The sequence below is a fragment of the Cygnus atratus genome, chromosome Z, assembly GCF_013377495.2.
Source record: "Cygnus atratus isolate AKBS03 ecotype Queensland, Australia chromosome Z, CAtr_DNAZoo_HiC_assembly, whole genome shotgun sequence".
Lineage (NCBI taxonomy): Eukaryota > Metazoa > Chordata > Aves > Anseriformes > Anatidae > Cygnus > Cygnus atratus.
The window spans coordinates 13,007,164-13,023,510 of NC_066396.1; the positions used below are offsets into that span (position 1 = coordinate 13,007,164).

Below are 16,347 nucleotides of genomic sequence, written 5' to 3' on the forward strand. Positions count from 1 at the left end.
TGCCACTTTCAAAGAACATAGTAGAATTCAGAGCTACCCCTTCCAGTCCAAGCACCAGCTGAATGCAAGGTGCCACGTGGGTATCCATCTGCTCTTCTATTCACAGATGTACAACATCTCTGTTAATTTTTCTAGTAGGACCAACAGGATGCTTGTTCTCACAGCAATGCTGTTGCTGCTGGTGGCTTTGTCAGAAGTGTTCCAGTTTTGCTCTCTTTTTGTAGCCAGAGGCAGTATAATACCTCTGCAAAGCCTTTTAGGTGTCTTTCAAAACTTAGTTTCTAGTTTTCCTGCTACGTGTCAGAAGAGAAAGAAGTGTTCCTGTTCATCTAAGCATTGTGTTATGCTCCTGCTAAGTCTGTACCTCCCTTTGTTCACGGGATACCAGAGAGAAATCCAATTACATCAGCATTTCTCAGGGAAAAAAAAAAAAAAAGAAGAATTGCTTCAATTGGCTCTCAAGAGAATTCATTTACAGATAAGGATTTTTAATGGCGAGGACCACTCTTTGCCGCAGAGACACTACAATCTTCCTCTTGAAGAGAATTTTTCTTGCCCCTCACTCATCAGGAAGACCAATGTAAACACCTTCCCCACATTAAGGATTTTAAGATAATCCTAAACTTCCTGTCAGCAGAACATTGCAGATGTGGCTGCATCTTGTATTTCTAAGTAAGAGTAGCCCATCTCCACCACAAAAGCATCTGCAAACATCTAAGTGTTGCTGATAGAGCTCTTGAGGCACAGAATGGTCTTCACCAAATGTCTGGAAATTGGGAATGCCAGACTTGTTTGAGTGAATACCTGTTTCCTTACACCAGGAGCCACATTTACATGTGTTAAAACAAATAACGTGTTTTAAAACAACGAACCTTTTCTGTCAACAGCCTGGACAATGGAAGGAAGCTTCCTGCACCATTCAAGATTCTGACTGTAGGGACCTGCTCTACTCTGATTAGAGAATAACAGATGGTGACTTGCATCCCTCTCTGTCCACTTACCACTGGGTCATATTCTTCTCTCGATGACTTTTGAAAACTCATGGTTGGGGAAGAGTTTGTCAGCTGCATTTTGCAAAAAGAGCTTCTGTTCACAGCATCACAACTCTGAATTGGTTTGCATCCAATAAAATAGAAATGACAAGTTACTACTATGAAAACAAAACAACAAAAACAAGGCTTAAGTCCTAAGATCTTTCTTAAGAAATGTGCCTCTCTTGTGCACAAGAGAGAAATTTGTGTATATTTTTTCCTCAAGTCTCAGTCACAAAATACTTCTTTTGGTGTCCTTGCTGAAGAAAGCAAAACACTTGGCAGTTTTCTCCCTCCGCTGGTCTTCACTCCTAGTGTCCTGGCCATTTACCATTAAGGATATAAGTTTGGGAGGCTAACAAATCTTTGAAGTCTTTCACCTACACTTTTCTCAGGTCTGGGCTATCAACCAACACATTGCTATCTGGAGAACTGCTGCGTGTGAGAGAGCTATTTCATGGGCATTGAAAGCTTTTCTTTTTATCTTCAGAGAGGGAAGGGGAATTATATCTTTGTATTCCTTAAAGAAACAAGCAACCAATATCAGAATCCATTGAAAGTTTCCCATGGTAAAAACACTTCCAAGAAAGCAAAAATAACAGAAACAACAATCCCAAACCCAAGCTGTATGAAATTCCCTTACCTTGGAAATTACATGAAAGAGAGCATGTGTCAGGCTGTACTTCTCCCATGCCTAAATGGAATCATTGATGTTTGTGCAAAGCTTGTTAGGCATGGGATACTAAATGTACTATTTCTGTGCAAGCATTTCCAGATACAGGCCCAGTTACTGCTGTTCAGGATCATTACATTTAATATTTAACCTGGGGAAAATGAGAAATGTGTGCTTTCTGCTTCCCAGAAACACTAGCAAATGAGGAAATTGCTGTTACAAGGAAACTTACTTTTATTTTGATTCTCTGCCTGTCCTTCCTCTGTTGAAAGAACATTTCCATGTTCCGTGCAACAGAGACACATCTGTAAACAAAAGTGTGAAACAATTTCTAAATTTTAGTAGAGTTGCCTGTAGTGCTGTTGCCAAGTTTTAGGGAATAATCTGGAGGGAGGTGGGGAAGAATGTAGGGGCAGGCGCTGAGCTCTGCTCTCTGGGGACAGTGACAGGACCCGAGGGAACGGCATGGAGCTGGGACAGGGGAGGGTCAGGCTGGGTGTTAGGGAAAGGTTCTGCTCCCAGAGGGTGGTCGGGCACTGGGAAAGGCTCCCCAGGGCAGTGGTCACGGCACCAAGCTGCTGGAGTTCAAGTGTTTGGACAATGCTCTCAGACACATGGTTGGATTTTTGGGTGGTCCTGTGTGGAGTCAGGAGTGGGACACAATGATTCTTGTGGGTCCCTTCAAACTCGGGATATTCTGTGATTCTGTGATATTATTTATTGGAAATGCTTGTCAATTGCTCTGTTTTCCTCTAATGTATTTGACTTGGTTTTGATCTACTTTTGTTCTTTCCTACTTCCTGTCCTCAGGACATAGTTGTGCTGGTATTGTTATGGGCCCAGAGAGACTCCCCAGAGAATCATTAAATTTCTTGGAAAACTGCCCTGTGGAAGTCACATCTGCAGGAGAATCTGATGATCAATAAGAAAGAAAATCGCTGTTTTCTTGGCTGGCAGGAGGAGAGAGAGGCCTTTTGTGAGTCAGAATGTGCAATTATAGAACTCATGGAAAGTCAGTAGCAGAGAATTATATAGGAAAACTGAGCCTAGAGGAACTCTCACAAAGGAATATCAGACTGCAAATGAAGAGGAGGACATATCTAAACAGGTAAGAGTCTGACAGAAAAAGAAAAAAAAAATGCATGGTAAATATGAGGCATTCAAAACAAAACTAGCAGAAAAGGAGCAAGCTGAATAATGAAGGAAAAAGATATTTGCCAACTGCCTTGTTATATTCCAAAGTTTCAGCTTCTGGAGTTTGGGGTTTGTTGAGAATCTTAACCCTTTGCATTTGACTGTAAGTATTAACTTCTATTTCAACCGTGCAAGAGAGACTTACAAAGCTTTGATCCTAAAAATTTCAGATAATAGTAAGGCAACTAAAACAAAGAACAGGTGGGATTTGTATGTATACTTACAGTTGCATTTCATCTAGAAACCTTTACAGAGACATCAGAGAAAAAATATTTTAAAATTTGTTTCTAAAACAATGCAATGATTTTAGGAGATGCTGTAAAGAGTTTTGATTTATTTGATCCATATAGCTTTTATGAACAGACACCTACTGGAGTTATTTCTTAAAGTGTATTTTAAAATTTCATTTAGAGTGTCATTGCAGGGGGAAAAAAAGAGTATCTATCTGCTCTGCTCTGAAAAAGACCTACTAAAATTTTCCTCTTGGGCTGTAAGAAAAAGAAAGTCATCATACAAAAAGAGAATGTACAAGAAAACTTCTCTTGAGTCTGTAAGAGCAGCAGGGTTAAGAGATAGATGAGTCTCCATGATCCTAGTCCTGTGCGTAGGTGTGCTTTTTCATACTGCCATGACTTTGCAGGTTCAGCTTTGCCCAGGCACTGTTTTCCATTGTGTCTCAGAGAAAGGAGAAGTTTAGAGGTAAAGCTGCTGTTGCTAAGAGGTCTTTGAACTGTCACCCTGCACTTGTTTTAGTGATTTGGGATGCCATGTATCAGGAGTTAAAGGATTTCCTTCCCAATGTTAAAATGTTTGCATTTTTCTTTCTTTAGCACCTGAAGATGTATCCCTTGAAGAAGGTAGATGAACCATCTTACTCCTGCAAAGCCTCAGTAAGGAATGATACTTGCTTTCACTTCTATCTGAGAGTGCTGCACCACCCCAAACAGTGAAGTATGTGTTTGTGGTGGTTTTACCCTGATACACAGCTGAGCTCTACCACAGCCGCTCTCTCACTCCCCCTCCTCAAAGGGAAAGGGGGAGAAAATACAATGGAAAGGGCTCAAGGGTTGAGATAAGGACAGGAAGAGAACTCACCAATTATTGTCACAGGCAAAATGGACTCCACATAGGGAGATTAATGTAATTTATTACCTATCACTAGCAGACTAGAACAGTAAGAAACTAGAAGCAGACTTACTTAAACCACCTTCCTCCCATCCACACTCTTCCACCTCCTCCCCCCGAGCAGTGCAGGGGAACAGGGAATGGGGGCTGCGGTCAGTCCCTGACGCTTCATCTCCCCCGCTTGCTACATCAACCCAATACAGTATTAAGGTAAATGCAAAGAGACTGTAAAGTTCCTTTGAACATTTTCAATAGCCTGCTTATAAAATGAATTCTTATGGCTTGTTTCTGCATTCTCTCCCCACTCCATTCCCCCATCTTAATGTTTTGATCTTCACTGATCTACTGTCAAACAAGTAAAGCCCTCTTAGGGGTTAGCAGGTGCACTGTCTTGGTAACCTGTATAACTCAGCTGCTAGCAAACTATTCCATTTGTTGATTATCCATTTCTGTGAGGAGAGTGATTTTTTTTTATCGTTGCTTTTAATACATTTGTGCATTGCAGCCTATGCACTAGCATTTAACAGATGTGGTGCTGTAACTAGCATCTGAAAAATGGCCACGTCTGCTACAGTTTTCAAAAGCCTTCTAGGACACAATTTATAAGGGACTGTCTTGTCCCTGACTGCATTCTCTTCCTTCTCACAGGTGGCTGTGACCATACTGAGACTTTCATACTTGGCTAAAATAGGTTTTTGAAAAATTTTTTTCCACTGATAATGTACTTAATGCCACCTTGGGGAAAGACAACTTGAGACTTTGTATAAAGCCACAGTTTCATACTTTGGACTGGCTCCTTGAAAGTACTTGCCCTTTTAATTTGGAGATGGTCACTACCTGCACTGTGTCTTGCACTCTGGGTGCCCCTTGGAACAAGCTGATGCAGATTCTGGGGACTCCTAGAGTACACAGCCAATTTTGATCTCTGAGAATACAGAAACCGGCATTCTATCCTGTTATGTCTGTAATCCTGTAACAGGCTTTCATTGAAGCACATTTCTTGATGTTTGCCAAGATGCAGCTGTACTCTGAAACAGGCAATAATTATGCATTTTTTAAACAATTATAGCATTGGGTGACGGTTAATTAACAACTGGAAGTTAGCACACTGTTAACTTCCATGAAAAAATCAAAAATTTTCACTACAGAAATAAAAACTGCTGCTGTTGTGAAAGAGCCAACACAACTACATCTCTTTGGGCTACTACAAATAGTTTATGGGCACTGAACATAGGGCAATTTTTTCTACAAATACCTGGTAACTGCTAAAGGAGCTCTAACAGTACATCCATACTATACAAGGCTATTTTTTTCTTTACCTTTCTTTACTTTTCTTTCTTTTAACTTGTCCTTTGTAGTGTCTTATAAAGATGTCTATATTACTTTATTGCTGCCTATTTATATGTCTATCATTCAAATTGTTTTAAGATTTCTCCAATCTATTATATGAGTAAGCTGGGTTTAAAATATTAGAGTAGTGCATATGGAGTCAGTGGTACACAGTAGTAACAGTGCTCTGTGTGTAAATTACTTTACAGCAGAAACTAATAAACTCACTTTTATTAAATCAGCTAATCACAATTGTTGAGTTACAAAATTCACTTCATCAATAGTAATGTTAAATATTAAAATACAAATGTAAAACAGTTGTGCAGTGTTCTAGAATAGAATAAAACTTTTTATGTGTTTGAGAGGGACAAAATATCTGACCCAGATTTTTTTTTTTATTAAGACCACAGGTCTGCGTTTACCAACTGTATCTAGTTGTTGTTGAGTTGAAGACATTAGAAAGCAAACTACAAATTAAGGAATTGAATTTCATCCAGGCAAGACTGCAAGCAGTGAGTTTCGGTGCTGCTTAGAAGATAATCAATAAAAGCCTTAATCCATTTTAAGTAGAACAGTGACTATTAAAAAAAACAAAACACCAGCAACTGTTTTGAAATTGTGCAATGGCTGAGAAATTTTGTTCATGTGTCTTCCACATCTGCTACCATAGCCTCAATTGCATTCCAGTCCAGTTTGCTGAGGATACTCTCTGTACTTTCAGAAACATCATCGGTGTCGTTAACACCAACAGGAGAGAAACTAACAGTATGAAGTGCAGAGTCCTGTTGGAGGAAAAGAAGATGAGCTGAAACACTGTGTATCATTCCTGGACAAGTCCCCTGTGCAGCCAGTAGAAATGTTTCTGCTCTTTTCAAACATGACCTAATCAAGTTATGTACCCAATCATTCTGCAACAAACACCAGTTACACCAGTTATGATCCTGTTTACATGCTCTCCCTAGTGTCTGCAGCCTGGACAGACAACCGGCCTTACAGTTGTTATAAAGAACGTTCATTTGGAAGGCCCACGATAATTACTTGCTTGTAGAGACACAACTGTTGAATCACTGTCAGCCCCCTCTGCTTTTATCCCACCCATACACTTTGAACAGAGAACCACATTTTAAATAGAGCAGAAGTAACAAAGGACAAGTGCTACACAGCAGGTATCACAACATTCCTAGAATAAGTAGACCTCTTACCTGAAACAAGGTGTCATGAGTATCTTGAAGTATTCTTTGGATGTCATCAGGCACAGTCCAAGGGCTTTCTATATCTCGATCAGACTCATGATCAAGACCTTCTGTCTGAACTGCTGTGGCAACATGTGGAGGCTTTTGTTTTGGTGTTCTGCTGACTCTGTACTCAGCAGCTGAGGAGAAAACAAGCCAACAATAATACTGTAACATTTCTTCCTATTTTCTTCTGCATGTCTTTAAACTTCCCCAAGAACTGAAGCTCCAAGTTCTAAGAAGTGAAATTGTGTGTGAACACACATAACAACAGTATGCCGTTTTATCTTGAACTGATGTGGTGGCTAGAACCCCTCCTGGTGGCTGCTGAACCCTCCGAGGCTCACCGTGTCTTTCCAGTGCAGAACATGAAGCTGAATAAGGCTATAGCAGTAGCATCCAGATTCTGTAGTGCAATCCCTCAAAAGGGACATTGCTACCTTATTTAGCAGAGGACTAAAACTACATAGAACTCAGATTTTAAATTAAAAAAAAAATGCATCTTAGTAGATAGAGTTTTAGTGAAACCCTTAGCGGTGCTGAGATGTATCAGAGAAACACAGTCAAGAAGGTGACATGAAATCAGAGACAGATCAACTTGCACTTTTTAGAATGAGCTTAAAAAGAGAATGTCTGAAAAGAGAATGATTTTCCACAGATGAGCGAATGATTTAGGAAAAATGCCTAGCTGCTTTGCCACTGCTTCTCTCCCTTTCCTGCACTGACAACAAATAAACTGACGTTTGGCTAGCCTAATAGGCTTTCTGTTATGCCACTATCCTAACTTCGGTGTAGGCAAGAATGAAATCTACCCACAGTATTTCTTAAGTTTCAGACTTAATGAACTCTTTCCTTAATCTTTTTCTGTCTTTTCAGAAATTCTGCTTGTGTAATCAAGTCTTGAGTCATTTAAAGAACGTGATTAGGAGGAAACATTTATGTGAAGAAACTCTTCTGTGGATACAGACCTATGCAGATAGACATAAAGGAAAAAGGATCACTAAAATTTTAAAATTTTAAGTTTTTAAAGCAAGTTCAATCCAATTCTTCCATTAACATTATGTCAACAAAACCCCCAAACCAAACCTCAAATAGATAAGCTACAGAGGGACAGCAGAGAGAATTCTTAGTTTACAGAGCTCAGAAAATAAGCAGGATAGAAAGGTAAAGAAGTAGCACAATACCTGTGTACTGTACTGCTAATGCTCTGTGGATTTTACTTGGAAAAAAGAGCCGAGTCTCATGTTTTCCTAATGACTGTTTCAGGGAATCACTGAAATCCATCACATATGCTTTAGGAATCTTGAAACTGCCATCTGGCTAAAACCTTTCAGTAGATTAACGGGGGCAATTCAAATATTTCATAAACCCCAACTAAAAACTGTTTGTATGTGGCAAAAAAACAACAAAAAAAGAATTTTTATTCTTCTAAAACTAATGCTGTATCTGAGGCCTCTGTTGTGTAAATCCTATCCCAGTATACACATGTATCTTATTTCTCCACTGCATTATGTAGCTGAACAGCACTATGTCATTGCTCTGTGTAACTTACAGCGTCTGGAATTAACAGGACAGTTTGCAGCATTTCCCATTCTTCTTCTGACTGTACTTCTCTGTAAAAGTAGAGAGCCATGTCCTGGAAATACAAAGAAACATTTCCGGTATTAGATGCAATAGGTCAAATCTACCCAAAGATGCTTCAAAATTTTCATTTACGAAATTCCTTCCTGGATTACACAGTACTCTTGCTATAGCAAAATAGCTTAATTTTGGATTTAGAAAGAGATGACAAGGAAAGGTAACGCCTATCATTTGACACATCAATGAGAGCACAGCTTCAAAATACTAAGGACAAGAAACTGCCAGCACTTTGAGTATGATTTTCTACACAGGTATTAAAACTCCTCCATCCCAAAATCCACTAGTAACTTCTAAAAAGATCTGCAGTATGTGCCTTCATTAAGGCAGCTCTGTTCTTACCCTTAAGCTGTGTTAAACCAAGAGCTGGGGTAAAATGATGATCTTTTTGGCCAAAGCTGGGTTTGGCAGCAGCTCTGCTTCTTTCTGAAAGAACATGACTCTTTGGATGCCCTCTACAGCAAGAAAAAAAAATACAACACACACAAATATGTACCGTTTATCATTCATCCACACAAACCGCAACTCAGAGACCATATTCAGAGAAGGCAGAAAGGACACACAAATCACAGCCCAGTTAGCTGAGCATCAACATCACATAGTGCAGAGTCCAAAGTGCAGTGAAGACAACCAAATTAGCTTTACAAAGAACCAGTTTAGGTCTAACAAAAAACTTTAATTTATTAGAAGTTACTGCCATTCCTAAGGTGGCTTTCTGTATGACTTCCCATAGCGCTTCTGATTCTGGTAGGGCTGGTACCATTAAACCATTACACACCAGGAGGCTCTGTACAACACTGACTACATTCAGTTGAATGATCTATCCTGGAACTTTACCTATTTAAAAAGAATGCAGAAATATTTAAGTCTGGAATTTACAGGATTATCTGAACTGTACCCAGTTCCTCCTATTACTCTGGAAAACAGAGCAATAGAGGAAGAAAAAGGATACTGCAATATACACCTGTATGATGTAACAAGTCCAGAGGAGAAACACAAAGATGCTTAGAGAACTGGAGCACCTCTCCTGTGTAGACAGGCTGAGGGAGTTGGGGTTATTCAGCCCAGAGAAGAGAAGGCTTCAGGGAGACCTTATAGCAGCCTTCCAGTACCTAAAAGGGGGTCTATCTACAGGAAAGCTGGGGAGGGACTCTTTGTCAGGGAGTGTACTAATAGGACAAGGGGGCATGGCTTTAAATTAAAGGGTAGATTTAGATTAGATATAAGGAAGAATCTTTACTCAGAGGGTGGTGAGGCACTGGAACAGGTTGCCCAGAGAAGCTGTCATGCCCCATCCCTGGAAGTGCTCAAGGCCAGGCTGGATGGGGCTTTGGGCAACCTGGTCTGGTGGGAGGTGTCGCTGCGCATGGCAGGGGGTTGGAGCTAGATGGTCTTTAAGGTCCATTCCAACCCAAACCATTCTGTGATTCTATGTATATGTGATGTTAAAGCCATCAAGAAGAATACATTTTCCAATTTGTAATACTCAAATACCACCATATCTTCAGAAGGTAATAAGCACCTGTGTTCAAAAGAAAGAATAGCTAAAACTCTAGACAAATTGATTTCCTAAATTAAAAAGGAAGCCAGTAAATCTAGAGTTTTCCAAACACTAATTTATTTAGTCTACGTGTGCGCACAGTAGTATTTTTATTTCCTTCTTCCTTGTTACTGGATGCTACTGAGATCAATAGCTATGTTATTGGGTATATTCCAGGTACCTGATTGCTGCTGAGTGGAACGGGTTAGGACAGTGATTATAGCTCTGACTCTAGAGCTGGCTCATACTATGCTCCAAAAGGCATTTTTAAGGCTCCCTCCAGGATTTGCTCTGGCACTTCAAAGAAGATTGGTACAGGAAGCCAAGACTCCTCTGATCCAGCCAAAGCGTATCTTTGATTCTGCCAGAACATAAAGTTTCTCTCATGTTAATCCCTGTAACAAGCACTACAAGTTGCGGACAAATGTGAAGTGTTGTAGAGAAGCTAAAACATAAGTATATGGTTAATGCTTAAAATTCATTACCCTCTAGCAGACATCATGTGCCTTTTTTTACACTCTTGAGGTGATCTTGTCCTGGACAATGGTCTGTGTTCACTTGCAGGTAACACCACTGTTTCAGATAACATTTCATTCATCAGAGAAAGCGCTTGTGATACTCTCATACTGTGATGTTCAGATAACAGCACTCTATGGAAAAATGGAACCACGATATTATGTATTAACTCATTACCACTCATTGTCCCCTCCCATGGCAGGGAGGTTGGAACTAGATGATCTTTAAAGTCCTTTCCAACCCAAAGCATTTTATGTTTCTATGATTTAATTGCAGCTGGCTTGTGAGGCTTGTAAGCCTACTTGGTAACCAAAAAAAAAAAGTAATATTTTTACAGTTTCAGAGAACATACACTAACCCTTTCAAGATAATTTGCAATAAGCTAAAGCATTTATTAATAATAGTTTTGACAGAAAGTCAGTGTTGCAAAAATCATATGTGTGTGTACATATATATATGCGCATATACATATATATGAATAAATAAATATATATATTTGGAAAGTTAAAAATACAGGCAAGGATGAAAAGTGTTCAGACTTGTCCTAAATGGTAATGCAAACATGAATTGTTTACACTTTTTGTTGAAATGCCATTTGTACCTGAAATTTCACACAGACAAGGTAGTTAAAACTACCTCTTCTTAAGACTGTAAAATTGGTAATAAGAATTCCTAAAGTTACCCATAGAAACTTACTTGTCTTTTTCTTCCTTCATCTTCTTGAATAATTTAATATCCTTGGAAGTAAGACTACAATGCTGTGGAAGAAAGTACAACAATCATTAACTTATTTTGTATTGTCTCATTCCATTCCATCAACCTCAAAATTTAGATCTACCTGACCTGAAAGTTACTGTTTAAAACACTCTCCAAAATGAAAAACAACGTGAAAGCATATGGCCCTAACCACAGGATTCAGTTAAGATTGCCCCTATAAACTTCCAAGCTCTAAAAATACATTGAAAGCCTGCAGTCCCACATTCCATAGCTCATACATGAATCCTAAGATGTCATCACTGTCAGGCGCAAAATTTGTCCTTGCACTCAGCTTCCTAAAAATCAGTTATTTTCTTGAAAGTACTTAATTTAAAAAATCAGGACAGGGTTGCACTTTGTTCTGTTTGCTGGAGTACAATTTAAGAAAAAATAAACAAAGCTGAGACTTTGTCCATCTAATGAATTCAAGGGAAAAGTCTGTAATGGATGCATCAAGTATATATTTATGGGTTGACTACACAGGAGAGGGAGAGAAGTACAGGTAAGCCAATGCACATTTTCTTTGTATCACTTCTTTTTATACAGGTACAAAAGAGAAGTCTGGGACAACTCTGATGAGATCTGCTATTGTTTCTAACAGTCAGTAGAAAACCATGTACTAAGGGGAAACCTTTGCATCTTACCTATTTGCTCCTCAGGAGTTAAACCTAGTATAGCTTCACCCGGAAAGAATTTACATCAAGTTTATCAGTAAAAAGTATGGGATACAATTGCTATTGCTAGGTCTCATCTTCTGTAAACCTGGAGATTCCCCCTACTCAGTTGTGTCTTTTCAGGTCCTGAACGTATCTAGGTGACAAATGCTTATTTTATGACTTAATACAGATAGGGAAATTATTTCTGAACTACTTTTAACCTTTGTTTTCTTCAGTTATTGCCAGCACAGTGCAGCTCAGAAGAGATGCATCAGGCCATAAATGTGATTATATTAATTAAAAAAATAAAAAATCTGGAAGGGAAGGAGTTCTTTTCTGAGCCTGTATTGAAAACAGTCTTTGACAAAGAAAATTCATTAAGTACTTAAGATATTCTGACATTTCTGCTGACCCTCCATAATTGCACAAACATCTGTGTGTGTTAAGGACAAAGATGGCTGACCTCAATATTTTATCACTGTCTCACTGTCATAACAGATGTTACCTTCTGAACTCTGCTTTTTAAACTCATTGTGTTTTGTTTGTTTGTTTTTGTGGAGTGGTGGTGTATGAAACAAGACCTAAACATGTCTTTGTAACTCCTGTAGCTCCCAGTCCCTAACAAAATACATCTTTTATCAGTGAATGTTACAGCTGTCTCCATTACAGTCAGGGGTCAACAAATCCTGAATCTTGACCTTGGGGTCAGGTCATAATTACCACCATCATTACTGACGACTATGAGGAACACTGGTGAATTTGCTCACTGATCACTTCTAACATGCATACAGCCAGTTGCAATAAAATAAAACATATACAAAAAGCAAAATAAAAATGGGAAAAAATACTGACAGCCTTTATCTAACCTAATCTGAACAACTGTGCAATATATAACAGTTACTCTTCAAGATACCCGTTGTTCCTACCATATTCTTTCTTAAATTGAATGGATTATGCTCTTTCTGTCTTTGTTCATCAAGTTTCTTCACATATTCTCTCATTCTTTCCTTTTGCTTTCTTCTCATCCATGCTTGTATCTCTTTCTTCTCCTTTTCTGTTTTTTTAGAACGTCCAGAAGCTGAATCATGAATCCTGAAAGCACATGTAAATGAGAAATGACTTAGCATTTTCTTTAAATTGCAAACAATGACAGACACACATTACAAAAAAATACTGCAATCCATTCAAAATTCTGACTCAATTCTGAAATTTCCCAGATGGGAAACTTTTCTGTAAAATTCTACTTCATATAAATACTGGCACGCAAGAAATTTCCAAGATGTTTCCTAAAACTTTTATTCTCTTTGTTAGTTGCATTCAGGTAATAGTGCTGAAACTGTTGAGGAGATGTTGACTACATCAAGGGTAGAGAGGCCTTGCAGAGAGATCTTGACAAATTAGAGAGCTGAGCAATCCCCAACAATAAGGAAGTTCAACAAGAGCAAGTGCCAGATTCTGTACCTGGGACAGGGCAACAACCCTGGATGCACGTACAGACTGTGGGACAAAAGGATGGAGAGCAGCCCCGCAGAAAGGGATTTGGGGGTTCTCATCAACATCAAGTTGCACATGAGCCAGCAGTGTGCCCTGGCAGCCAAAAGGACCAAACATATCCAGGGGTGCATCAGGCACAGCACTGCTAGCCAGCTGAGGGAAGGGATTGTCCTGCTCTGCTCTGTGCTGGTGCGGCCTCACCTCCAGTACTGTGCAAGTTTGGGTGCCACAATATAGGAAGGACATAAAACTGTTAGAGAGTGTCCAAAGGAGGGCTACAGAAATTGTGAAGGGTCTAGAGAGCAAGATGTACAGGAAAAGCTGAGGTCCCTGGGTTTGTTCAGCCCAGAGCAGAGCAAGCTGAGGGGAGGCCTCACGGCGGCCTGCAGCTCCCTCACGAGGGGAGCGGAGGGGCAGGCGCTGAGCTCTGCTCTCTGCGGACAGCGACAGGACCCGAGGGAACGGCATGGAGCTGGGACAGGGGAGGGTCAGGCTGGGTGTTGGGGAAAGGTTCTGCTCCCAGAGCGTGGTCGGGCACTGGGACAGGCTCCCCAGGGCAGTGGTCCCAGCACCAACTGCCAGAGTTCAAGAAATGTTTGGACATGTTGTCATCCTCAACAGCTGTAATTTTGCCTTGTAAGCAACTAATATTATAAACAGGAGTAGGAAAGAGCTGCAATTTCAATCTATATCAGGAAAGAACACAGCTGATTTTATAACTAATAGCTAGAACGGCAGAGAAATCTCCAGCATGGAGGCAAGAATGACCAGCTCAAGTTCTGAAACTGCTCTGCCACTGTCAGGAAATTTTTATTTTGTCTATCAGAACTGCTTTAGGAGGCTCCTGTCATTGGCTGAGCTGATTCTGATGTCTGTAGAGACCTATGCTCCGGTTTATCACTTGCAGAAGGAACAAGTGAGTAGGAAGGAAATAATTTTAAAACCAAGAATTTTAAAAAATATATAAAAACTGGCACTTTTGACAATAATGGAGAGTAAAACAGTGGTCATTAAACAGTTCTATTACGAGTCCCATTGACACCAACTCAACTCACATGCTTGCTTCCATTGTAAGAAGAGAAGAATAACTGGGGTTAAAATTATTTGACCAACAGATAATGAAAAACAGACGTTATTACCTAGAGATTTTCTTAGCTGCCATTTTTGTAAAGCCCCGCTCCACTGGAGAGATGTCACCTTCTACTACAACACCACTAACAATGTCAGTAACACCATTCAAATCAGTAATTTGCAAGGGATCTTCTAAAGAACTTAAACTTAGGCAGCAGAAAATATGTTACTGATTTGAAATGGAATATGCATGTAAGAAAAGCTAAAATCCTTCCTATTACCCTTAAAATGAGAATACTCAGGTTGTTTTACCAGAATCCTTTAGACAATTTTCTTTCTCCTACATCTCACTGTGTTAGTGCAAACAAGGAATACATTGATAATGTGTATAGATGTGCTATTTTTAAAAAGTTACCAGCTATCACCTTAGCTTCACTGCCAGCATGTGCACTTCGCCAACTTTCTCCCTAAGGTGAATGGGGCAGAATGAGTGAGACCTGACTAACATCAGCAAAGACAGGTCTGAATAAACCATCAAAAAACATGATGGATCAAGAGACAGATTGCCTGACCTCCACATGTAGTCCAGAGGAGGCTAAAACTGGCAACTCAGAAATCCAGGAGCATGCAGAGATGAAGCTGTGGGATGCTATCTGTTTCAGGAACCCCAACTCTCAACTTCCAAACCCAACTCTCTAAGCAAGAATCAGTGTGAGTGGGAGAATGGTTTTACCTAAATTCTGCTCATTTCTATCCTCTCTTTTAATCAGTTGCTTTCAATAAAAACTATATCATACGTAGTTTACCATTACATGCTACAGTAAATTCAAAAGACTCCTTTGGGTAAAATCACCATCTACTAAAATTTATTGCCTCATACGCATCCTCCAGGTTATGCAATCACTCCCTAATCTGCATTCACAACACAAAACAAGCATTTTGACTTTAAATATTTATATAATAAACTAAGGCATTCATTCTACTGCTATGCTTGAAGAAAAATTTGATAAAGGTAGGTAGGTAACTGAGCAAAATTACCAGGAAGAAAGGGAAGCCAGCTACTGTAAAAGCTGCAAAAGCTGAATCTAGAAGATTCCTACTGCAAAGCTGAATCTAGAAGATTAAAGCAGTTAGCAACAAAAAATATGTATGTCAGCCCATTTTACCTAATGCATAAGATCAACCCAGTTTTGAAATCTTCAGTATGATGCTTCACATTTTTGATACAGTAACTCTCCAAAAACTTTCTAGTGAGAGCTTGCCTCAGTAGATGACTATTAGCAGCAGTTACATGCACTCATTCAAAACCAGTATTTTGCAGATAGGAGGAATAATAAACGTGCATAGACATTAGCAGCATCTACATTAACAGCTCTGTTACTTGCAACTAGAAAGCAACTTTCAATGCTTCTGCAGATTTCGTGTTAAACAAATGTAACAGGCACTGTTGACGTCAGAACAAATGCCTCAAACTAATTAACACAAAAGTTTTCATCCATTTTCAAATAAATGCCTAGATTTTTATGAGACAGTTCCACCTGGACAATTCCCTTACTGGTAGTAAACAAATTTTCAACAAAACCGGTGTCAAAATACATACCTATCATCACGTAATTCTTCACTTAAAAGAAAGCCTGAAACAGAAACATCCTTTGTTAATAAAAACCTTGCACTCGTACACAGGCTAATAACATATGTTAAACAGCCTGTGAGATAATATATATCAACCTGAATGTGCTGACATTAAAAATAAACTAATTACATACTTAGGCCTAATAACCTGTGTGAGAGCATGTCGTCTACTATCAGATTAACAGACAGTTGTCAGAGAACATTTATTAATTTATTAACCTGATTAACAGAGGTAGTTTTGCTAGGAAGACAAGGTCACTATAGTAAGTTTTCAGCCCTGCCCCAATGAGGCTAACGAGTTCCAACTAATTGGAACTGATCTGTTCCAACTAATTGTACAACTTTTTATGGAAAATGAATGATTTCCACTTACTTTAAAAAGCCAGGGTAAGAACTGCTGGAATTCAAGAAATGTGGCTAAATAACAGCATGGATGTCTTGGAAGCAAGAACACTATCGC

At 39.3% G+C, this 16,347-nt stretch overlaps 1 protein-coding gene across 1 annotated transcript in view; it reads right to left on the reverse strand.

Annotated features, from left to right (window-relative positions):
* Window positions 1-5,568: 5,568 nt before the first annotated feature.
* Window positions 5,569-16,347, reverse strand: part of CPLANE1 (ciliogenesis and planar polarity effector complex subunit 1) — a 64,779-nt gene continuing 54,000 nt past the window's right edge. Inside the window, 8 exon segments of the mRNA XM_050716415.1 lie at window positions 5,569-6,134; window positions 6,555-6,724; window positions 8,137-8,220; window positions 8,565-8,677; window positions 10,248-10,412; window positions 10,975-11,036; window positions 12,617-12,782; window positions 15,856-15,889. Coding sequence (XP_050572372.1) covers window positions 5,994-6,134; window positions 6,555-6,724; window positions 8,137-8,220; window positions 8,565-8,677; window positions 10,248-10,412; window positions 10,975-11,036; window positions 12,617-12,782; window positions 15,856-15,889 — 935 coding nt within the window. The 3' untranslated portion in view covers window positions 5,569-5,993.